General features: G+C 39.2%; 1 protein-coding gene and 1 non-coding gene across 6 annotated transcripts in view; one reads left to right on the plus strand and one right to left on the minus strand.

Moving 5' to 3' along the window:
• Positions 1-21,864, minus strand: part of CASP8AP2 (caspase 8 associated protein 2) — a 34,926-nt gene extending 13,062 nt beyond the window's left edge. Inside the window, exons 1-5 of one of the 5 annotated variants that reach the window (XM_061427810.1) lie at positions 21,776-21,864; positions 7,266-7,348; positions 2,826-2,894; positions 666-766; positions 35-109 (exon numbers count right to left, since the gene is read on the minus strand). In XM_061427810.1, the coding sequence (XP_061283794.1) occupies positions 35-109; positions 666-766; positions 2,826-2,894; positions 7,266-7,320 (300 nt within the window). In that variant the 5' untranslated portion in view covers positions 7,321-7,348; positions 21,776-21,864. The other 4 variants (XM_061427811.1, XM_061427812.1, XM_061427813.1 and 1 more) reach the window with 4 other exon arrangements.
• LOC133254506 (U7 small nuclear RNA) lies at positions 1,022-1,085 on the plus strand. Its single transcript, XR_009738687.1, has one exon. It is a non-coding gene; the product is annotated as a U7 small nuclear RNA (small nuclear RNA).
• Positions 21,865-24,398: the final 2,534 nt, after the last annotated feature.

A 24,398-nucleotide genomic window follows, 5' to 3' on the forward strand; every position in this document is an offset into this window, starting at 1 on the left:
TAAGGCAAAAATAAAATATTCATTATAATTCTACCTGTGTCTGTATTTCTTTAAACTTTTTCATCAGCTCTTTCATTTGCAGCTGACATTTTCCATATTCTGCCTGCAACTGTAAAATACAAGAAGATTAAGCATCATTTAAAATTTTTTTTTAACTTAAATGACATTTCAAAATATTTAAAATTTTGTAAATCAACTCACAAAATAGAGTAAATGAGGTCTATTTCTATTAACAGGTATTTAGTTAGATTACTGGTTTTTAAGTTAGGCCTGCCAATAATGTTACTTTCTTTAGTTTCACATTCAGTCTCCAAACTTTAAATTCAAATAAGGTAGAAAGAAATTTGCCTGCATGAAGTCTTGGGACAATTTATAATGTAGTACAAATCATAAAAAGACAAAATGTTTTATCACACTGATTTACCTGTTGAGATTTTACATAGATACTTAAATTTAATTAAGCAAAATTATAACTACATTTAGCCAAACATTCAGAAGACACTGTTTCAAAGCAGATTGGAAGGCAGAAACTGATGTAAATGTTCTTTTAGTCTAAGAGCTACTTCTCAAACATAGAATGCCTATTCAGAAGTTAGCCAATGCCTGCATTTCAGGAGATATCAAAGCACAAAATAACCGTTGTTCATAATTCTGGTAATCCATACATCATTATATGTTGCCTCCTTTGCAGTTCCTTCTTCAGTCAGGATTTCTTCATATAAATCCAAACAATTCCTGGATGGTACAGAGGATTTGGATGCACTGTCTAAAACAAAGAAGAAACCCTTCCATTAAAATAAGTATTTCCAGATTTGATAAAATCCTATAAAAACTCTGGCATTTTTCTAAGAAATGGGAAAAACAATCCTAAAATATGTATGGAACCACAAGACTGCAAATAACCACAGCAATCTTGAGAAAGAAGATGAAGGAAGGAGGCATTACACTTCCTGATTTCAAACTATAATACAACACTGTAGTAATCAAAAGTATATTTTTATAGGAATAAGAACAAACACATAAGTGCTACAGCTCTTTTACAATTTGTCTAGCAGGTTTTCTGGTCCACACCAGAAAATACCCCCATGGGGGAAAAAAAAAAAAACAGATACAGAGATCAGTGGAACGGAATAGAAGCCCAGAAATAAAGGCAGGCATGTACAGTCACAGGTGGCTAGGTGGTAAAGAATCTGCCTGCAACACAGGAGACCTGGGTTTGATCCTGGGTCAGGAAGATCCATTAGAGAAGAACATGGCAACCCACTCCAGTATTCTTGCCTGGAGAATCCCATGGACAGAAGAGCCTGGCAGACCACAGTCCATACGGTTGCAAAGAGTTAGACACGACTGAAGTGGCTTCGCAGGCAGGCACACGTATACGGTCCCAGCTTATGACAAAGGAGCCAAGAATATACAATGGGGAAAGGATAGTCCCTTCAATAGATGGTGCTGGGAAAACTGGACAGCCACAAGCAAAAGAAAGAAAGTAGACCCTTATATTTATATAGCACACACAGAAATCAACTCGAATTAAAAACTTGAATTTAAAATCTGCAACCATACTTAATATCTTATAATAACCTATAATGGAAAAGAAGACAAAAAAAGAATATATCTCTATCTATCTAACTGAATCACTTTACTGTATACCTGAAACTAACAAAACAATGTAAGTCAAGTATATTTCAATAAAGGGAACTGCCTGGCAGTCCACAAGTTAAGACTACATGCTTTCAATGCAGGGGGCACGGGTTCCACTCCTGACGGGAGAATTAAAATCCCATAAGCCCGGCAGAGGGGCCAAAAAAAAAAAAAAAATTAAAAACTGAAATGTATGGAAAAAGAGACTAAAAATGGTTACCAAGGGCTAGGGGTGGGGAAAAAGAGATATTGATCAAACTCTTTCAAGTTTGTGGACAAGTACAAACTATCATCCAGCTATAAGATTATTAAGTTCCGGGGATATCATGTACAGCATAGTGATTATAGTTAATAACACTATTTTATATAATCAAAAATTGCTGAGAGTAATCTTAAAGAGATGGTAATCATGTGATGCTATACAGGTGTTAGCTAATGCTATGGTGGTAACCATTTCACAATATTTAAGTGAACAATATTTATGTGTTGATAAAATAACATACTATACATTTTTAAACCTACTTAATATTATAAGTCAATTATATCTCAATAAAACTAGGGTAAAAAAAGAAAAATATACATGTTAAGCGTTTTGATATAGTGTCTACCTCTACCCAAAGAGCTATACATTTCTCCATCTTTTGTATTTCATCTAAATCTATACTAATTTCAGATTAGAACTGGAAAACCACTTTACCTAAAACAAATTTGTCAACAAATCAGACGTAAAGATCATATTTGTTTGAAGCTTTGAAAAATTTGATTGCAGAAGTTTTCTCAATTAGACAGGTCATTAGACTCTGCATATTATACTCATACTGATTCATTTGAAAATATATATAGTACCTACCCTTTTCAAAAGAGTTCTTATATCACGTAGCCTGTAACAGTGTGTAAGGTAATATATGTAGTCACCACTACCAGCTTTATTTTCAATGGTACAAAATACTCTTCTATAAGGTCTGATTAAATCTGACACCCAGATGAAAAACAAACCTAAGGGCTAATTTTTTCACCAATAAAGATTTGGGTGAAAAATAGTTACCTGAGTACAATCACTTCAAAGAAAAGGCAAACTGTTGAGAAGCTATGAGTTATGCCAGGAATTGGTAACAACAAAATAAACACTTCCAACAGACTGACCAAACAAAATGAGACAGTAGTTTGTTACAGAATTTACATACCAGAACCAGCACTGTCCAACCCAGCATATATGTCCAAAGAACCTTCATCATTATTTTTAAGAGGAGAAGCTGGGAAAAAAAAAAAAATCAAAGACTAGTTAAAACTGACTCTGTGTACTTAGTGAAGTTTTTCCATTTCTACTCTGAAGGACCAGAAAAGGAGTATCAGTCTTGTGCCAAAAAAGAAAACTGTTTAGAAGCTTTTGTACGTCCTTATAAACATGCACATCTTAGTACATAGATACAGACTTAAAAACTCACTTTCAAAACCATACTAGTCAGAAGATTCCCAATCCAGTATCAGAACAATCTTCCTGCAAAAATAAAAACTCTAAACAAAATACTAAAAGCTAACTTTAGTTAATGCTCTATCACTGGATTTACTGTGCAATCATTTCACAATATATACAAATATGGAATTATTATATTGTACATCTGAAATTACTGTAATATTATATGCAAACTGTAGCTAAATTAAAAAAAAAAAAAGCTATCTGAAGAACTAAAGAGCAATCCAAAGCAGGCAAAAACTGGAGAGGAGATGACCCCTGCAAAAAGCAATGAATTCCTACCCCCCCTTTTTTTTTTGTTTAACAAGTTTTTGTGCAAAGATAAGCCCTAGTTGGAGCCACAGCAGGCAGAGAAACTCAAATGGACACTTCTAGTCCTAATAGCTTGAAGAACTAGAGAAAAAATTTTGGGGGTGATAACAGCAACTAGAAAGAGGAAATCCAAAGAGCCACAGAGGACTCCCCAAATTGTGCCCAAATCTGAATAACACAAGTAAAGGTTAAAACTCCCAGGAGTCCAGCTAAAACCTAAAAAATCTCTGTAGCTAAACAGAAATTTCAGCTACTGTTCACCACAGGGAAGACAGAAGATCAAGTTCAGTTGAGATAAATGCCTGCTAAAATCAAAACACTAGCACTTTTCAGAGGAATATAACAGAATCATATATCTCAAACATTTACAATGTCCTAAACGCAATTCAAAATTTATCAAAGGAAATCTTGGTAGACAAATAAAAACAACTCCAAAACCAAATGAAAATTCTAAAACTGAAACTACAATACCTAAGGTAAAAAGATTCAACAGAAGAGGCGGTGAGCTTGAAGACAGATCAATAAATTATCCAATTGCAAGACTAGAGGAAAAAATATTTTTAAAAAGATCACTTACTAACCTATAGAATATCCCGAGTTCTTACATACTATATACCTGGAGTCCCAGAAGAAAAGAGACAACGGGGAGGAAAGTGATGCTAGAAGGATACTAGAGAATACTAGAAGGACAAAAACGGTAAATAACTGAGTAAATACAAAAGACTAATATTTCATCTTAATTGGTTTAACTCCTCTTAGTTTATTTAAGATACATACAACAGGCTAAAATAAAAATTACAGCACTGTACCATGGGGTTCGAGACATTTTTAACAAAAAGGGATGGAAGAGGTCAAATGCAACTATATGTACAAGACTCTACATCTTACATAAAGATTCTCACCTTTTAATAACTAGACTATAAAATGTTAAAGATGTATATTGCAGTCCCTTGAGCAACCAATTATAAAAACCACTGCAGAAAGGTATAACCAAAAAGCTAATTTGTAAATCAGAATGAAATTCTAAAATACATTCAAATACTTGAAAAAGGCAAGAAAATCAGAAAGGAAAAAAACTGATGAGACAAACTAAACTTTTAAAATGATAGGTCTAAATCCAATCACAGCAATAAAGGACATTATTGTAGTAACTGATAAAACTGGTATAAGGATGGCAGACTAAATAAAATTATAGAATTAGTGTTAAATTTACTGAAATTGATGATTATGCTGTCTTTATGTAAGAAAACCAACTTTTGCTCGTGAAATATACACTGAAGTATTTGGATGTAAGGTACCATAATGTATACAACTGGTTATCAAATAGGTCAGGGAAAAAACTGTGTGTATGTATGTGTATAAATTAAAAAGTATGTGCACAGTGTTAAAGCCACAGGCATAGGTAAAAGGCTCCTTTCATGTTCTTATTCTTGCAACTTTTCTATAAGTCTGAAACTACAGATATAATAGAAGACAAGTACAAAAATGTTATAGGAATAAAAATGTTTGTGAAATTGTTAACTAGTAAAAATAAAAATGTACACTGTGTATCTGACTATCAAACAATGTATGCATGTGGACAAAAACTTGAGAGAGCAATATACAGAAATGAAAACAGCTATTTCCAGCAAATGAGAATAACAAAATAGTTTTGTCCTTCAAAATAAGAGTTACAGTTGTGATACTTATGAATTAAATCAAAAGTAAAGGTGGTCATTATATTATACTTTCCATTTTTTAATTGGTTTAGAATTTTTCAAAGAAAAAATATTGTAAGACAAATATATAGCAGCATAACAATTTGAAAAAACATCAGCAAAAATAATTAAATGACACCAAAAAACAAATAATGCTATCCAGAGTGGTTATGACGGCCATATTCCATGTGAATCTATTCATGTCTATGCATATTATTTTTTTAAACATATTTTTCCTCATAGTTCAGTTAGCAAAGAATCTGCCTGGAATTAGACCTGGGGTCGATCCCTGTGGCAGGAAGATCCCCTGGAGAAGGAACTGGCAAACCACTCCAGTATTCTTTGCCCGGAGAATCTGATGGACAGAGGAGTTTGGCAGGCTACAGTTCATGGGGTCCAAGAGTCAGACATGATTTAGTGACTAAATCACCATCAAGCAAAAATGGAATTCTACTAGACATGTTTTACAAGTGCCCTTTTCATTCTATAGCCTCATAATTCTGATCAATAAATATACAACTATATCCTCAAAAAATTTAATGAGATTGTCATAGCATAATTAAGACCAAAGAACTAAAATGTTATGTCAGGATTTGGAAGTTTAAAATCTGTATATTACTAAAAATATTTCCATTTTATGAGCTTATTTTACTATTAGGTCTTGGCTATCTCTTTCAAACTAATAATCTATTTGTGACTATTAATTCTTCCCAAAACAACAATAAGCAAGTACCACTCCATTTACTGGAAATATCAATTTCAAGAGTAACAAGTATCTATCATATATACACACACACACACACACACACACATATATATATATATATATATATAGAAGTATATATATGGTATATGTGTGTGTGTGGATATATATATAAACACATACACATACACCTTATCAGTGAAAGCACCAAGTCCTAACCATTGGACCACCAGGGAATTCCCCTTGTTCACTGTTCAGTCACTCAGTCATGCCCGACTCTCTGTGACCCCATGGACTGCAGCACACCAGGCCTCCCTGTCCTTCAGTTTCCCAGAGTTTGCTCAAACTCATATCCATTGAGTCGATAATGCCATTCCAACCATCTCATCCTGCCGCCCACTTCTCCTCCTGCCCTTAATCTTTCCCAGCATCAGGGTCTTTTCCAATGAGTTGGCTCTTTGCATCAGGTGACCAAAGTATTGGCACTTCAGGATCAAGTCCTTCCAAAGAATATTCAGGGTTGACTTTCTGTGGGATTGACTAGTTTGATCTCCTTGTTGTCCAAGGGCCTCTCAAGAGTATTCTAAAGCACCACAGTTTGAAAGCATCAATTCTTCAGCACTCAGCCTTCTTTATGGTCCAACTTTCACATCTGTACATGACTACTGGAAAAACCATAGCTTTGACTAGATGGACCTTGGTCGGCAAAGTGATGTCTCTGCTTTTTAATATACTGTCTAGGTTTGTCAGGCTTCCCAGGTGGCTTAATGGTAAAGAATCCGCCTGCAACACAGGACAACCAGGAGCTATGTGGGTACGATCCCTGGGTCGGGAAGAATACTGGGAGGAGGAAATGGCAACCCACTCCAGTATTCTTGTTTGGAGAATCCCATGGACAGAGGAGCCTGGTGGGCTACAGTCCATGGTGGTGCAAAAAGTTGAATACAACTGAAGCAACTTAACACGTACACACGTCTAGATTTGTCATAGCTTTTCTTCCAAGAAACAAGTGTCTTTTAATTTAATGGTTACTATCCACAGTGATTTTGGCCCCCCAAAATAATCTGTCACTATTTCCATTTTTTCTCCATCTGTTTGCATGAAGTGATGGAACTGGATTCCATGATCTTCATTTTTGAGTGTTGAGTTTTAAGCCAGCTTTTTTACTTATATTTTTTCCCTTATATTTTTTAATATGACAATAAAAAATCATTACTGCTTATACTGGCAAAGTTGTTAATTTTATTATATTTAAGAGGCCTGAAAGTATAAAATAAGAAAGTTCTCACTTACTAAGCACTTTCTATTTGCCAAGCACTTCATTGTATTCATTTACATGTGAGGAGAAAAAGTTGATAATGACAGTGTTATCAATGAGAATAAATATATGACTTTATAATTAAATAAATTTAGAAAGACATTTAAAATGAGCTCTTACCAGAAAAGACATCAAATAAACTTGTTCCATCACCATTGTCATCATCTGCTGCCATGATCCTATTTCTTTTTGATAGTCGCCATCTAAGGTATTAAATAAAAATATTCTCCACCGTTAAAATCAACCTCACAATTCAGAGACTAAACTTAGCTTTAAGTTAAAAGATAACTTTCAAATTTGGACACAATGACAGAGTTCACTCTGCTGTTTTTTTTTTTAATGTCTGGCATTTTCTAAAAGCTAAAACTATAAAACAAAAAATCTTAAATTTGCTGATATGATTAACCCATATCACAAAGTAAACAATGCCAATTTTATAAAGTACACAAAAATATAAATTAACTTTTATACTAAAATAAGCCAACTATCACACTAAGTAAGTGCAAACATGTGGTGAGTTCTGTGGGTCCTCTTAACAAATCATCAAACATGGGGGTAATCTTAGAAATACATGAGGCTCTAGACATACATGTTTTCACCAACAAGGGAGTAAGATGGGCAAACTGCAAAGAGCTTGATACCACACTAGACTGGTAAAGGTGTGGGGAAAATGACATATATGCTCTCATGGGCTTCCCAGGTGGCTCTGTGGTAGAGTCTGCTTGCCAAAACAGGAGACGTGGGTTTGATAACTGAGTAGGGAAGATTCCCTGGAGAAGGAAATGGCAACCCACTCCTAGATTCTTGCCTGGGAAATCCCATGGACAGAGGAGCCTGGCAGGCTACAGTTCATGGGGTTGCAAAAGAATCAGATATCACTTAGCAACTAAACAATGCTCATATATACTCTCATACATAGAGCATATGCTGGTACAAACTCTAAGGAGGTAATCTGGAAACAGCTATCAAGTTTTTAAATGCAATTTAAACAATTTCATGTCTAGTAATTTGCTCTATAGATATATCAAGCACATGATTACAAATATGTATATACAGGAATATTCGATATAGCACGAGACTGGAAGCAACATAAGAATCCAAAGCAGTTTAAAAACATCTTGACTTATCTGACATTCACTAACTTATCTGACTCACAGAAAACTAGTCAATCTAATCACACTAGGACCACAGCCTTGTCTAACTCAATGAAACTAAGCAATGCCCGTGGGGCTATCCAAGACGGGCGGGTCATGGTGGAGAGGTCTGACAGAATGTGGTCCACTGGAGAAGGGAATGGCAAACCACTTCAATATTCTTGCCTTGAGAACCCCATGAACAGTATGAAAAGGCAAAATGATAGGATACGAAAGAGGAACTCCCCAGGTCAGTAGGTGCCCAATATGCTACTGGAGATCAGTGGAGAAATAACTCCAGAAAGAATGAAGGGATGGAGCCAAAGAAAAAACAATATCCAGTTGTGGATGTGACTGGTGATAGAAGCAAGGTCCGATGCTGTAAAGAGCAATATTGCGTAGGAACCTGGGATGTCAGGTCCATGAATCAAGGCAAATTGGAAGTGGTCAAACAAGAGATGGCAAGAGTGAACGTCGACATTCTAGGAATCAGCGAACTAAAATGGACTGGAATGGATGAATTTAACTCAGATGACCATTGTATCTACTACTGAGGGCAGGAATCCCTCAGAAGAAATGAAGTAGCCATCATGGTCAACAAAAGAGTTCGAAATGCAGTACTTGGATGCAATCTCAAAATGATCTCTGTTTGTTTCTAAGGCAAACCATTCAATATCACAGTAATCCAAGTCTACGCCCCAACCAGTAACGCTGAAGAAGCTGAAGTTGAACGGTTTTACGAAGACCTACAAGACCTTTTAGAATTAACACCCAAAAAAGATGTCTTTTTCATTATAGGGGACTGGAATGCAAAAGTAGGAAGTCAAGAAACACCTGGAGTAACAGGCAAATTTGGCCTTGGAATACAGAATGAAGTAGGGCAAAGACTAATAGAGTTTTGCCAAGAAAATGCACTGGTCATAACAAACACCCTCTTCCAACAACACAAGAGAAGACTCTACACATGGACATCACCAGATTGATTATATTCTTTGCAGCCAAAGATGGGAAAGCTCTATACAGTCAACAAAAACAAGACCAGGAGCTGACTGTGGCTCAGATCATCAACTCCTTATTGCCAAATTCAGACTGAAATTGAAGAAAGTAGGGAAAACCACTACACCATTCAGGTATTACCTAAATCAAATCCCTTATGATTATACAGTGGAAGTGAGAAATAGATTTAAGCGACTAGATCTGATAGAGTGCCTGATGAACTATGGATGGAGGTTCATGACATTGTACAGGAGCCAGGGATCAAGACCATCACCATGGAAAAGAAATGCAAAAAGCAAAATGGCTATCTGGGGAGGCCTTACAAATAGCTGTGAAAAGAAGAGAAGCGAAAAGCAAAGGAGAAAAGGAAAGATATAAGCATCTGAATGCAGAGTTCCAAAGAATAGCAAGAAGAGATAAGAAAACCTTCCTCAGCGATCAATGCAAAGAAATAGAGGAAAACAACAGAATGGGAAAGACTAGAGATCTCTTCAAGAAAATTAGAGATACCAAGGGAACACTTCATGCAAAGATGGGCTCAATAAAGGACAGAAATGGTATGGACCTAACAGAAGCAGAAGATATTAAGAAGAGGTGGCAAGAATACACAGAAGAACTGTACAAAAAAGATCTTCCCAACCCAGATAATCACGATGGTGTGATCAGTGACCTAGAGCCAGACATCCTGGAATGTGAAGTCAAGTGGGCCTTGGAAAGCATCAGTACGAACAAAGTTAGTGGAGGTGATGGCATTCCAGATGAGCTAGTTCAAATCCTGAAAGATGATGCTGTGAAAGTGCTGCACTCAATATGCCAGCAAACTTGGAAAACTCAGCAGTGGCCACAGGACTGGAAAAGGTCAGTTTTCATTTCAATCCCAAAGAAGGGCAATGCCAAAGAATGCTCAAACTACCACACAATTGCACTCATCTCACACGCTAGTAAAGTAATGCTCAAAATTCTCCAAGCCAGGCTTCAACAGTACATGAACCGTGAACTTCCAGATATTCAAGCTGGTTTTAGAAAAGGCAGAGGAACCAGAGATCAAATTGCCAACATCCACTGGATCACTGAAAAAGCAAGGGAGTTCCAGAAAAACATCTATTTCTGCTTTATTGACTATGCCAAAGCCTTTGACTGTGTGGATCACAATAAACTGTGGAAACTTCTGAAAGAGATGGGAATACCAGATGACCTGACCTGCCTCTTGAGAAATTTGTATGTAGGTCAGGAAGCAACAGTTAGAATTGGACATGGAACAACAGACTGGTTCCAAACTGGGAAAGGAGTACATCAAGGCTGTATATTGTCACCCTGCTTATTTAACTTAGATGCAGAGAACATCATGAGAAACGCTGGGCTGGAATCAAGACTGATGGGAGAAATATCAACAACCTCAGATATGCAGATGACACCACCCTTATGGCAGAAAATGAAAAGGAACTAAAAAGCCTCTTGATGAAGGTGAAAGATGAGAGTGAAAAAGTTGGCTTAAAACTCAACATTCAGAAAACTAAGATCATGGCATCTGGTCCCATCACTTCATGGGAAACAGATGGGGAAACAGTGTCAGACTTTATTTTTTTGGGCTCCAAAATCACTGCAGATGGTGACTGCAGCCATGAAATTAAAAGACGATTACTCCTATGACCAAACTAGACAGCATATTCAAAAGCAGAGACACTACTTTGCCAACAAAGGTCCGTCTAGTCAAGGCTATGGTTTTTCCTGTGGTCATGTATGGATGTGAGAGTTGGACTGTGAAGAAGGCTGAGCGCCGAAGAATTGATGCTTTTGAACTGTGGTGTTGGAGAAGACTCTTGAGAGTCCCTTGGACTGCAAGGAGATCCAACCAGTCCATCCTAAAGGAGATCAGCCCTGGGATTTCTTTGGAAGGAATGATGCTAAAGCTGAAACTCCAGGACTTTGGCCACCTCATGCAAAGAGTTGACTCATTGGAAAAGACTCTGATGCTGGGAGGGATTGGGGGCAGGAGGAGAAGGGGACGACAGAGGATGAGATGGCTGGATGGCATCACTGACTCGATGGACGTGAGTCTCAGTGAACTCCAGGAGTTGGTGATGGACAAGGAGGTCTGGCGTGCTGCAATTCATGGGGTCGCAAAGAGTCGGACACAACTGAGTGACTGAACTGAACTGAACTGATCTGACACTCTCCATTCTGCCTGTAAGGTATATGAATGTTGCCCACAGTCAATGAACTATGGCCACTATGGCTATTTGGGGTTATTAAGGGTACCTGTGCCTGCATACCTCTGCTCTCATCAACTGAGATAACCTACCAACAACCAGGTGCATCTATTTTCAAATCCAATTATGTTTATCTCCTTATTTTTCTAAGTAAAAGTATGATTGTTGTTATTTTAGTCACTAAGTCATGTCTGACTCTTTTCGACCCCATGGACTATAACCTAACAGCCTCCTCTGTCCATGGAACTTCCCAGGCAAGAATACTGGAGTGGGATTACTATTCAGCTATTTACCAGGGAAAACTAGACTGAATGTTCTAGAAAGTCTAAAAGGTGAGAAGCAAGACACTTACAATTGCTGTCAAGTCAAGTGAGGGTGACATAATCCAAAATACTAGAAAAGAAAATCTAGTCTGTACTCAGGTGGACTCAGAAGTATAGAACTTGTTACTCAAATGAAAACAGTCCTGGAAATCCCAAGCAACATCTTCTTGGTGTGCAAGGAAGTCAGAGCTCTAATCACTGGATGTATACTCAAAGGAAAGGTCATGATTCTACCACAAGAGATATAATTTATATATTATGCCTTTAGATAAAATCAAAGTATACGTATATGTTTAATCAACTCTGTTATACCCTGCGCAATAATTACAAAACACAAAAATGGCATAATCACATTTGGCAAGTAACACAACTAACTCTTGGTAAAGCAGCACACAACTGATGGAGAAGAAACTCACAGGTTTCCTGGCAGTAACCTACTACTAGCTGCAAACTGAAGGGAGCATCACTCAATGGCTTTTTTCCCCACAAAATGGTGACCAATTAATCTGATGACCTGGTTAAACAGATCAAACAGATCAAAGCCTTCACTGCATAACATTTCACAGTTTCAGTTTTTACTATTGGTAGTTATTACTTTAAAAAGAAAAAAAAAGATTCTGCTTGTCTTGGTTATTTAAAATTGGCAAATACAAGAGATCCAAAAAATCCTGAGTTTTTGCCCCTCACCTGTCTTAAACTTTTTTCCTCCAATTGTTTATGGGATCACCGTCTGCAAACCTTACTTTCTAGGCCCCTACCACCAAATAATATATATACATTTAAATTACTTTTAAAATTTAAGAGAAAAGTGATTGCTCATTTATTAGTCACAATAGATGTAGCACTAAGAGATCTTCAAAATTGTCTCTGAGAATTATTTATATATATGTATATACACATAAAGTTAAAGGAACTGTGGGAATTATGATGCCTCTTTATTCCCTATCTACCCTTGTGTGATAATGGAGGTAGGCCCTGAAAATATTTCTCCTTTGCTAACTAGCCCTATGTACAGTTTTGTCAGTAGAGAGTGCTGAAGGGACCCTGGAAAGGAAGGGGGTTTCTCTTCCTACTTTCAGTGTGTCTAGCTGGCCAGGTTCCTGCAGAGCCAGCATTCCCCAGCATTCAATACTTACAGTACACAGCTTCTCCAGCACTAGGTTTCTGCAAGGGCACAATTTTTCTACATGCTTGCCTCCTATACATAAGGCTGCTATTACAATGGACTCCTGCAGGACATAGCTTTCTCCTGCTAGGCTTATGGAGAGGGCAGCTTCTCCAAGTCCTGGATCCCACAGCACCCAATAGCATCTAGGGGCTTCCCTATGCAGCTCCTTTGCTAAGTCCAAAGTACTGTCACCAGCAAGGCACTTAGCAATTTCTCCACCATTCAATTAGCCTGGGCCACACTCTTTCCAATGATGGGGAGATGGGTCTTCTCTGGATGATCTATCTCAACCCTAAAGGTAGTGGCTGATCCTGTATCTGCTACTCCTTCTTTCTTATGGTTATCTTTAACTCTTTACTAACCAATTCCCAGTTATTCCAACTTGCTGTTAACAATTCTTTCTAATACACTTTCTCTTTCAAAGCTACCATGTGGCTTTTGTCTGATACTTGTAGGCAATCACAACAGAGGTTTTAACACACTCTGCTAATCAAGCAGTTAAAAGAGATTTAAAGATACAGCTCTGAACACAAAATTGACAGATTTGATCTGATGATTTTTATATTACCTACACTAAATTACTACACTTGTATTACTTCCAAGAACATTTATAAAAATGGACAACATATTGTAACAGTGAGTTTCAACAAATTTCAGACATGCTTTTATTAATAAAGTTTGAAATTAACAGTGCATTTTCAAATTTCCCAATTACTTTCAAAAACCACAAACATAGGGCAAAGAACAAATATTAATGGAAATCGGGAAATACACAGAACTAACAATGTATATACTACAAAACATTTGTGGGATACAACAAAAATACTTTTAGAGGAAAAGTTATAGCATGAAATAAATTTTTAGGAAAAGAATACAAAATATTAATTAGGTCATCCAACTCAACAAAAAGAACAAAGTAAACTGAAAGAAACACATAAAAAACATAAATTAATGAAAAGAAACAACGCTCTAAAGATGAATAAAAATAAATGATAGCTCTTTAAAAGGACAAATCAAATAGACATATACCTAGCAAAACTAATAAAGAAAAAGAAAGAACAAACATTAGGAATAGAAAAGGAGTATGGCCTCACAAGGGCTTCCCCAGTGGTTAAGCAGTAAAGAACATGCCTGCCAATGTAGGAGCTGCAGGAGACTCAGGTTCGATCCCTGGGTCAGGAAGATCCCCTAATGGCAACTCACTCCAGTATCCCTGCCAGGAAAATCCCATGGACAGAGGAGCCTGGCGGGCTACAGTCCATGGGGTCCCAAAGAGTTGGCCACAACTGAGCGACTGAGCACACATGCACAACAGTCTCACACACAGCAGAGATTAAGTTATTAACAAAATGTATTTCAAAGTTCAATCAAACGGATGGCTTTTTAGAAAAACGTAACTTGTCAAAACTGACTAAAGAAGAAACCGAAAATATGAACACATTTTAAAATAATTCAATACAGTAGTTAATCTGGGATGATTAAATAATGATTAAATAGTTCAATACAATAATCTACTCATAAAGAAACTTGTAATTCTATCATACCTTCAAAGAAGAGATAAAATCTATTCCAGACAACAAATGGGGGGGAAAGGCTGAGAGACAAGATTTGTAAGGTTAGTACAGTCTAGACATCAAAACTGGGCAAAGACAGGACAAAACAGGAAAATTACAAGACAGGAAAACTTTAGGTCCATCTTTCTTATGAACATAGAAACAGTCTTTTAAAAGTATTAGCCAACTGCATCCAGCAAGACATTAAACAAAAAACAAAAACAAAAGTACACTAAGGACAAGTAAGATTTATCCCCCCAAATGGAAGATGGTATAGCATTAAAATCTCAATTAGTATAAGCACTGTCTTCTAGTTGATGAAGTTGCTTCCCACTAGGGTACAAAGTAACAGTTCCGATCTGTTATATATGTATATTGGAATTGAATGATTTAATCAGTGGGTGGTAGTGAGAGCCAGGTTTCTTGCTACTGAAGCAAAAGGTTACAGAAAAGCAAGAGAACATACTAAAAATGACCCCTGTGGTAATAGATGATAGCTGAAGACATCAGTAAGAACATACATTTAACTCAACATAGATACAGATGATTAGACATAATTATAGGTGCATGTATATACATGAGTTAGTAGACACACATGTATTGATATTTCTTTGCTCCACCAGCAAAGGAGCAATAAGCACACATAATATCCATACCTTGGATTCTAACACTCTTCTCCATTAACCTGGACCAGAGAATTCCCTGAAAACTTTCTTTTGCCACGTAAGGCAACATATTCATAGGTTCCTAAGATTAGAACATGGACATATTGGTGAATCCATTACTTGGCCTAACACACTGAGACTGATGTTTAAATTGTAGCTTGTTTTAATTAACTTAAGAGTTAAAGAGGGGGTTCCCTGGTGGTCCAGTGGTTAGGACTCCACACTTCCATCACTGGGGGCACAGGGGCTCAATCCCTAGTTGGGGAACTAAGATCCCTCAAGCTGTATAGCATGGCCAAGAAAAAAAAAAAAAAGTTAAATGGCCATATGTGGCTAGAGGTTGCTGTACTGGATAGCAGTTAGAGAGAACATGAGCAACCTGAAAGCAGAGATCAAGTTTTAAAAATCTATATTCTCAGCACTTAATATACAAATATGAAAATAAAGGTGTGCTGAATAAACAAGGAAATCAACCAAAAGACCCTTAACCAAAATATATCTATATCCGTTAACTAAAGCTCATGGTTTATTCACTGGCTCTCACTCAAAAGACTACTTATCTTATTCATCATGAAAAGCTCACAGGGAAGACTTCACAGAGCTGTAGTTACAATTTAATAACACATAACTAGTTCTAAATGCTATGGGCCGTTGTAAAAATTATCTGAATACTCTTCTAAGGTGACAAGCTCCTGGACATCAGTCTTCTTTTCTACAACTGCAAAGCAAAGTCTGGATTCAACATCTGATGGGCAAACGCAAAGAAGTTGAGATGGAGAGCAAGAGCAGCTACAAAAAACAGGGATACCAAATCAGACTCCTCTGCTGCTCCTTCAGTGCCTGAAAACTAGGAACTGTCTGTACTAAAATACAAACCAGGAGTCAGCAATAAGATGCTAAAGTTAATAGATACATTCCTATAAGTCCAAGCTCACCAAGTCCAAAACAAAACCAAAAAAAAAATCTTTCCATCAACATCTGTCACCTCCTGATATCACTGTTTCTTTGAGTACCATCCCTACTGATGCTTCTCCCTTTTTCTTTGTTCTTGCTGAAGAAATTTGTTTCAGCCTCCACTATAGCTACCTAGTTATCTTCACTCTCCAAACACATGCTACCCACAATTGTTGAGTTAGTTCTTCCAAAGCAATCCTGTTCATCTCATTTCCTGCTCAAAAACTTCGTATTACTTCCCAACACCTACTGAATAAAGTCAACACAGACACTGGCACCTCCACTTCTGACCCTCTCATTCACTACCCCAAGATTTCCAAAATCCCAAGGTTCAGTGAAACTGGACTCCTGCGTGCAAACACACTTCCTGACAACATCTATCAATAAGTTCACAAGCAAGCCCCAGAATAGAATGTGAGAACTGAGGTTTTAGAAAGTCTGGTGAAATACTTGGACTTCTTCAACCATAGAGTGAGGGAACCACTAAAAGCTTTTAAGGCCAAGAAATATAATGATCAAATCTGAATTTCAAAGAAAAAATCTGCATTTCAGACATTCAACTCTAGCAAGAAGAGTATTGAAAATATTAGTAGCAAGGCAGATAGCAAAGGCTATTATAACATACAGTAGACAATGAGGGGTGACTAAGTTATTAACAGTGGAAATAAAGATTAGAAGCAGACCTCAGAGATTTCAGTGCCAGAATCAAAAAGATTTAAGGAAAAATGTATTCAAGTATCAGGCTTCCCAGACGGAGCTAGTGGTAAAGATCCCCACCTGCCATTGCAGGAGACATAAGAGATGTAGGTTCAATCCCTGGGTCAGGAAGATCCCCTGGAGTAGGAAATGGCAATCCACGCCAGTATTCTTGCCTGGAGAGTCCCATGGACAGAAGAGCCTGGAGGGCTACAGTCCACAGAGTCGCACTGAGTCAAACACGACTGAAGCAACTTAGCACGCAAGCACCTATTCAAGTACCCAATATCGCCCATTTCAAAACCACAGCCTGAGCTGTCTTTTCAAAATGCAAATATGATCATGTTCCCTCCGTTTAAAACTCTTCAGTGCTTCCAGCTGATCCTGGTTAGAAAACAAATTTGTCACAGTTCTGCTTACAAAGCCCTGAGTGAGCCAGCCTCTGCCCTCCTCTCAGTGTTGTGTGCTGTGTGCCCAGTCGCTTCAGCCATGTCTGACTCTATGCGACCCTATGGACTGCAGCCTGCCAGGCTCCCCTGTCCATAGGATTCCCCAGGCAAGAATACTGGAGTAGGTTGCTATTCCCTTCTCCAGGACATCATTCTGACCCAGAGACCGAACCAGGGTCTCCTGCACTGCAGGCGGATTCTTTACCACTGAGCCACTGGGGAAGCTGCAGTGTTAGTCTGCATCATTCTCCCCCATTCTCCAGGAGTCTGTGCTCTGATCATAAGGGCCTTCCTTCAGCTCCCAGAACACAGTCTGTTCCTACCACCACAGGGCCTCAGTAGGGAGTACTCTTTTCTCACTGTGCTTCACTCAATTCCTCTTGATACTGTGACTTAAGGGCTTTCCCAGTGGCTCAGCAGTAAAGAATCCACCTGCAATGCAAGAGATGCAGGAAGACTCCTGACAGCCTACACTCCACGAGGTGGCAAAGAGTCAGACACGACTCAACCCACCCCAGGGATCGAACCTGGGTCTCCTGCATTGCAGGCAGATCTTCACTGTCAAAATCAACAGGGAAGACCCTGTTAAATTTAACCATCTGTTAAATATTTTTATAACACTGTGTCCTTTCTCTACATGGCCTCTCTTCAGTTTATGATTACATTTTTGTGGGACTGCTAGAGAAATATCTGTCTCATCCACTAGACTATACGCTTCACCAAGACCAGGCCCTGGTCTGTTCTGTTTACCATTGTACCCCCAGCTCTCAACATAGAGCCTGACAGGTTGGTAGGTAATAAAAAAAATACTTGCTGAAATAATCAAAATCCCAATTTGCAAAAGACAACTCTTCAGTTCCTAGCTTCCGTAACAAGGTAGTCATGCTTTCAACTGAAATGGAGAACCAAAGAAGACATGTTGAATTATCTGTAGGACATTCAGGACAAGATGTCTAAAAAGTATATAGCACAGAAGACAAGACCTAATTGCTACTATTTAGAAACGCTGGGCTGGAGGAAGCACAAGATGGAATCAAGATTGCCGGGAGAAATATCAATAACCTCAGATATGCAGATGACACCACCATTATGGCAGAAAGTGAAGAACTAAGGAGCCTCTTGATGAAAGTGAGAGAGAGTGAAAAAGTTGGCTTAAAGCTCAACATTCAGAAAACTAAGATCATGGCATCCGGACCCATCACTTCATAGCAAATAGATGGGGAAACACTGCAAACAGTAGCTGACTTTATTTTGGGGGGCTCCAAAATCACTGCAGATGCTGACTGCAGCCATGAAATTAAAAGACGCTTACCACTTGGAAAGAAAGTTATGACCAACCTAGACAGCATATTAAAAAGCAGAGACATTACTTTGTCAACAAAGGTCTGTCTAGTCAAGGCTATGGTTTTTCCAGTAGTCATGTATGGATTTGAGAGTTGGACTATAAAGAAAGCTGAGCGCCGAAGAATTGATGCTTTTGAACTGTGGTGTTGGAGAAGACTCTTGAGAGTCCCTTGGACTGCAAGGAGATCCAACCAGTTCATCCTAAAGGAGATCAGTCCTGGGTGTTCACTGGAAGGACTGACGTTGAAGCTGAAACTCCAATACTTTGGCCACCTGATGCAAAGAGCTGACTCATTTGAAAAGACCCTGATGCTGGGAAAGATTGAGGGCAGCAAGAGAAGGGGATGACAGAGGATGAGATGGTTGGATGACATCACCAACTCAACGGACATGGGTTTTTGGGTAGACTCAACCCAAGTCACAGTTGGTGGATAGGGAAGCCTGGCATGCTGCAGTTCATGGGGTCACAAAGAGTCGGACACAACTGAGCTGAACTGAACTGAACAATAGCCAAGATTAGAAACTATCCAAATGTCCATTGACAAGTGAGTGGATAAAAAAGATGTGGTATATATACACAATGGAATACTACTCAGCCATAAAAAAGAATGAAATATTGCTATCTTCAGCACCATGGCTAGCCCAAAAGATTGTTATATTGAGTGAAGTCAGAAACAGTAAGACAAATACCATATGAGATCATTTACATGTAGAATCTAAAATATGACACAGATTAACTTATTCACAAAACAGAAAGATTCACAGACACAGAAAACAAGTTTATAGTTATCAAAGGGGAAAAGGAGTGGGGGGAAGGGATAAATGAGGAGTTTGGGTTAGCAGATACAAACTACTACATATGAAATAGATAAACCATAAGGTCCTATAGCACAGCAAGCTATATTCAGTATCCTGTAATGAACCATAATGAAAAATAACATGATAAAGAATATATAGAGTAAAAGAATGTATAAAACTGAATCACTTTGCTGTATACCAGAAACTAACACAACATTGTAAAGCAACTATACTTCATCAATTAAAAAGACATAACTACCCTAGCTGAGATCACCCTTGAAGTTACAAAGACCAGTGATTCTCTTGAAAAGGAAGACAGGAAACAGAAGACGAGGAATTACGTATCAGTATCTCTTGGGAAGAAGGATTTTTCACATTTGCTCTCATCTTTCTCCAAATGAGTGTCTCAATATACAAAGAGAATTGTTTCTGATAGGAGAGTTGCACCAAAGTGTAGAAGCAAACTTTTTAAAGTTGAGAACCATGATGATGAAAGAAAAGCGTTGCAAGCTCACTCATAATCTTTTGAGGAACAATCCCAATGAATTCAGATGTGAAGGCAAAGCAGATGAGAGAAGGATCACCTAGCCTTTTGTGATAGGATGTCTTCAAGAGACAGTCTGAAGGAGGTTTCCTTTAAGAAAAAAAAAATCAAGGGAATAAACATTTGTAGAGAAAAACAAACATATATGTAGACAAAGAGTCAGGGGAGAGGGAAAGGGTATTTTTAGGTTCACAGCAAAGGCTTAATCTAATACAGCAAGATCCCTAAAATGATGTAAGGGGAAAAGAGTAACAAACACCACATACTGTACCCTATGTGCCAGCCACTGACCTAAATGCTCTTAAATACATTATTGCTGCTGCTGCTGCTAAGTCGCTTCAGTCGAGTCCGACTCTGTGCGACCCCATAGACGGCAGCTCACCAGGCTCCCCCGTCCCTGGAATTCTCCAGGCAAGAACACGGAGTGGGTTGCCATTTCCTTCTCCAATGCATGCAAGTGAAAAGAGAAAGTGAAGTCGCTCAGTCCTGTCCGACTCTTCGCGACCCCATAGACTGCAGCCTACCAGGCTCCTCTGTCCATGGGATTTTCCAGGCAAGAGTGCTGGAGTGGGGTGCCATTGCCTTCTCCGAAGGAAAATAGCTAGGGAGATGTAAAAGATAAGGATGTTTCGGGACTTCCCAGGTGATCCGGTGGCTCAGACTCCATGCTTCCAATGCAGGAGGCTTGGGTTCAATCCCTGGTCAGGGAACTGGATCCCACATGCCACAACGAAGAAGTCACATACTGCAGCTAAAGATCCTGCATACCGCAACTAGTGCCAGACATCCTGGAGCGCAAAGTCAAGTGGGCCCTAGGAAGCATCGTCCTATGAGGTACAGACTATTCTTTTTCCCAATTTACAGATGCAGAAATAGATAAGAGAAACTTGCCTCAAGGTCCAACAGCTGATAAAGGGAGACCTGGGATTAGAACTCAGCTGTCTCTAAAGCCAGATGACAAAAAGAATATTCATTAGAGAGAAAAATATATAAAAAAAGTTTTTAATGGGTGATCTTTTGCAAAATGGCAAGAAACGCTATAACTAATTGGGGTAGGGGGATTCTTCCCCTGAAGGCCTCTGTCCCCCCTCCAATCAAAAGAGCCCTGAGTGAGATGGGGGAGGAGCCTTCAAGACAGACAAGGTTTGGAGCTGGAGCTGTAAAGAATGGGAAAGAAAAGGGAAGAATCAGAATCAATAGCAAGTTGATGTCTGAAGCGCAAATCTTGAGACTCTACGAATTATACATTCACATCTGATTTAGGGTCTACTCTGTGTTAGGAAAAGATTCTCATACCTGTAGAGATTAAGGTAAACAACTTCTCTGGGTGTAACAGTGGCCGAAACAAACTACATCCAATGATCACCAGACACAGGAAAAGACCCATTCCTCCAGAGAATCACATCTGAACGAGTACATTGCAAGGAGAGATAGGTTTTGGTAGGGGGGAGGGGAAGGAAGAATGGTCGAAAAGACAATTTCAAGGAAAGATAGGTTTTGGAGGGGAGGGGCAGGAAGGGTCGAAATTCCTACCTGCGCTAGTCCTCGCCCCCGCCCCTTCCCGAATTCTCTCGAAGGACCACAGAGGGATCTGGAGTGAAAACCCAGAAGCTGCTTCCGAGGAACGCGGCTTCCTGGGGGCCCCGGACATTAGACGCACGCCAACCCCCACCGATTCCGCTGCTCCCTTCAACTCCCTGGCTCTCCGGACGCAGTGGGCCTCCGCTAAAGGGACTTCCGCGCCATGCAAACTCTTCCCAGAAGCTCCGCGCAGACCGGACCCCTACAAGAACTTACCCGCCCCGCCTGGCCCAAAGCAGCTTGGGATCCTCTCTGGACACTCTGGTCTCCCTGGCATCTCCACCAATGCCAGCTCGCTATTAGCACCCGGAGGCGGGACTAAGCGTCCACGGCCAATCGGATCGGACGCAAAGCACGTCCTCGGCGCACATTAATAGTTCCCGCCTTTGGGAGGGATTAAAAAAAACAAGGTTGGCGCCAAATCGCGTTTGAGGCAAAGGGGCGGGGTCTGCCCTGGCGGGGAGAAGGGGCGGGGCTTCCGTATGGAAGGGGCAGAACCTTGGCTGAGGTAGGGCGGGGTCTGGGAGCTCTTTAACGAAAGGGGGAAATAGTCGCTGAGAAGGCACTGTCATTTACTTAGTTCTTTGTTCTGTTAATTCGACGAATTTATTTAGTTTGTTCAATTAATTCGACTGATTGCCAACCGCGTGCTAAACAGGTGCTGGGCGCTGAAGTGATGACGACGAGTAAGCCCTGTTGTGCACTGCCCTCAGATACCTGACTGAAGGATAAGCAGTTTACCCCGGGGAGTTGGTATCGAGGGGATACCAGTCAAGTGGGATGGGAGAGAGAGGAGTGCTTTTTAGAGTCAGGCTACCAGAATTATCTCTTAGAACTTGCGGGCATCAGAGGCACCTGTAGGATCTAACCCCCAGAGGCTGGCCCTGCGCCATTGACCGGTGGGGAAATAAAGCCAGCTTCCGCTGCTACTTCATCTAGAGAGATGATCTTGATCCCGAGTCCTTTCCTCCTGTTTTTCCATTTTAACACCTTGCGAATAAAGTTTTTCAGAAAGTTCTCATTTGGATGAATATGTTTTGGAAGAATACTGGTTTCCTAGATTCTCCCCCAACCACCGTCGCTTCTGAAGAGAAGTTAGCCAGGTACCTTTCCAGGTAGTGGAAACTGGGAGGGTAGAGGGTGTGCAATCATAAGGCACACGTCGTTGCTGGAGCATAAAGGGTGAGGTGAGGCTGGAGAGAGAGGCCTGGGTCAGACCTTGAAGCCCCATAGAACTTGTCGAAGAGCTTGGAATTTACTTTTAAAGATGGGCGGGCCACCGAAGGTTTTTAAGCTTGGGGTGCTGGTGATCTGATTTACATTCAGTAAGCTCTGTTGGCCTTGAGAAGGAGGATTTTGAGATGCTGTTGCAGTGATCCAGAAAAAATGAGGCAGATGGCAGGTAGCCTAGGGAATTGATTTTAGACAATTTAGGAGATGAAAGTGATAAAACATAGCAACTGATTGAATACTGGTTTTCAGCATGAGTACTTGATGGCAGTCATCAAAAAAAAAAATTATTGAGAACACAGCATGCTGCTGCTGCTAAGTCACTTCAGTCGTGTTGGACTCTGTGCGACCCCATAGACGGCAACCCATCAGGCTCCGCCCTCCCTGGGATTCTCCAGGCAAGAACACTGGAGTAGGTTGCCATTTCCTTCTCCAATGCGTGAAAGTGAAAAGTGAAAGTGAAGTCGCTCAGTCGCGACCCCATGGACTGCAACCCACCAGGCTCCTCAGTCCATGCGATTTTCCAGGCAAGAGTACTAGAGTGGGTTGCCATTACCTTCTCCGGAGAACACAGCATATGTGCCTCAAAAATAAAGGTTTCCAGCAAAGTTATCTTCCAGAAAAGAATAACCTTATAATTTAAGCCTTACAAAGTCTCTCATTGTTACTGGTACTCTCTTAAATACTTTACATTGAACAGAAAGTAGTATTCGGTTTAAAAATATTTGCTTGGGGAATTCCCTGGTGGTCCAGTGACTACAACTCTGTGCTTTCACTGCTATGGCTTGAGTTTATTCCCTGGTCAGAGAGGGAAAGAAGATCTTGCAACTAAGATTCTGCAAGCCCTGGCAAGGAAGGCGGGGTTGGGAGGTGGGAACTACCTGTAAAAATGTTTGCTTCAAAAGTTTGCATCAAAAGACCTCATTGCAGATTTGGTAAACTTACAGAAGCCAACTGAAGAAATCAATATTTTTCTTAGGGAAATGGAGTAGTGTAAAATAGTTACATCTTTTATGGAGTCTGAACTCACAATTGCAAATCTTGCTAAAGTAAAAGCAATTTCTGAAGAAGATGTTTACGTAACTAGGAGATACAGTGTTAAGGGGGATAAAAGTACAATGAAAGAATTAGAAAAAGAATATACATATATTTTACTTGTTTTCATACAGCAACACTTGAAGGATACATTAGAACCTAATAAAAAAAGTACCATATGGAACCGGAAGCCCCCATTTAAGTATTTTTACTTAAATAAAAAATTATTTCCACATAAAAATATTAAATGATGGCTTCAGGTACCGTATGGTACCTTTTTTTTATTAGGTTCTAATTAATCCTTCAAGTGTTGCTATGCAAAAATAAGCAAAATATATGTATGGAAATATGCATGATTTTTCTTCCTTTTTTAAAATTACAGTTTCATTGAGATATAATTCACATACCATATACTTTACCTATTTAAAGTGTTAGGTTTGCCTTTTTATAAACTTTTACTTTTAAACTATAGAAGAGTTTCATATATTAAAAGATTGATTTAAATCAGGAAGAAAAAACATTTAAATGGAAAATAAATCTAAATAATGAAACTGTGTAAACAAGAGAAATATAA

Source organism: Bos javanicus, chromosome 9 (assembly GCF_032452875.1).
Source record: "Bos javanicus breed banteng chromosome 9, ARS-OSU_banteng_1.0, whole genome shotgun sequence".
NCBI lineage: Eukaryota > Metazoa > Chordata > Mammalia > Artiodactyla > Bovidae > Bos > Bos javanicus.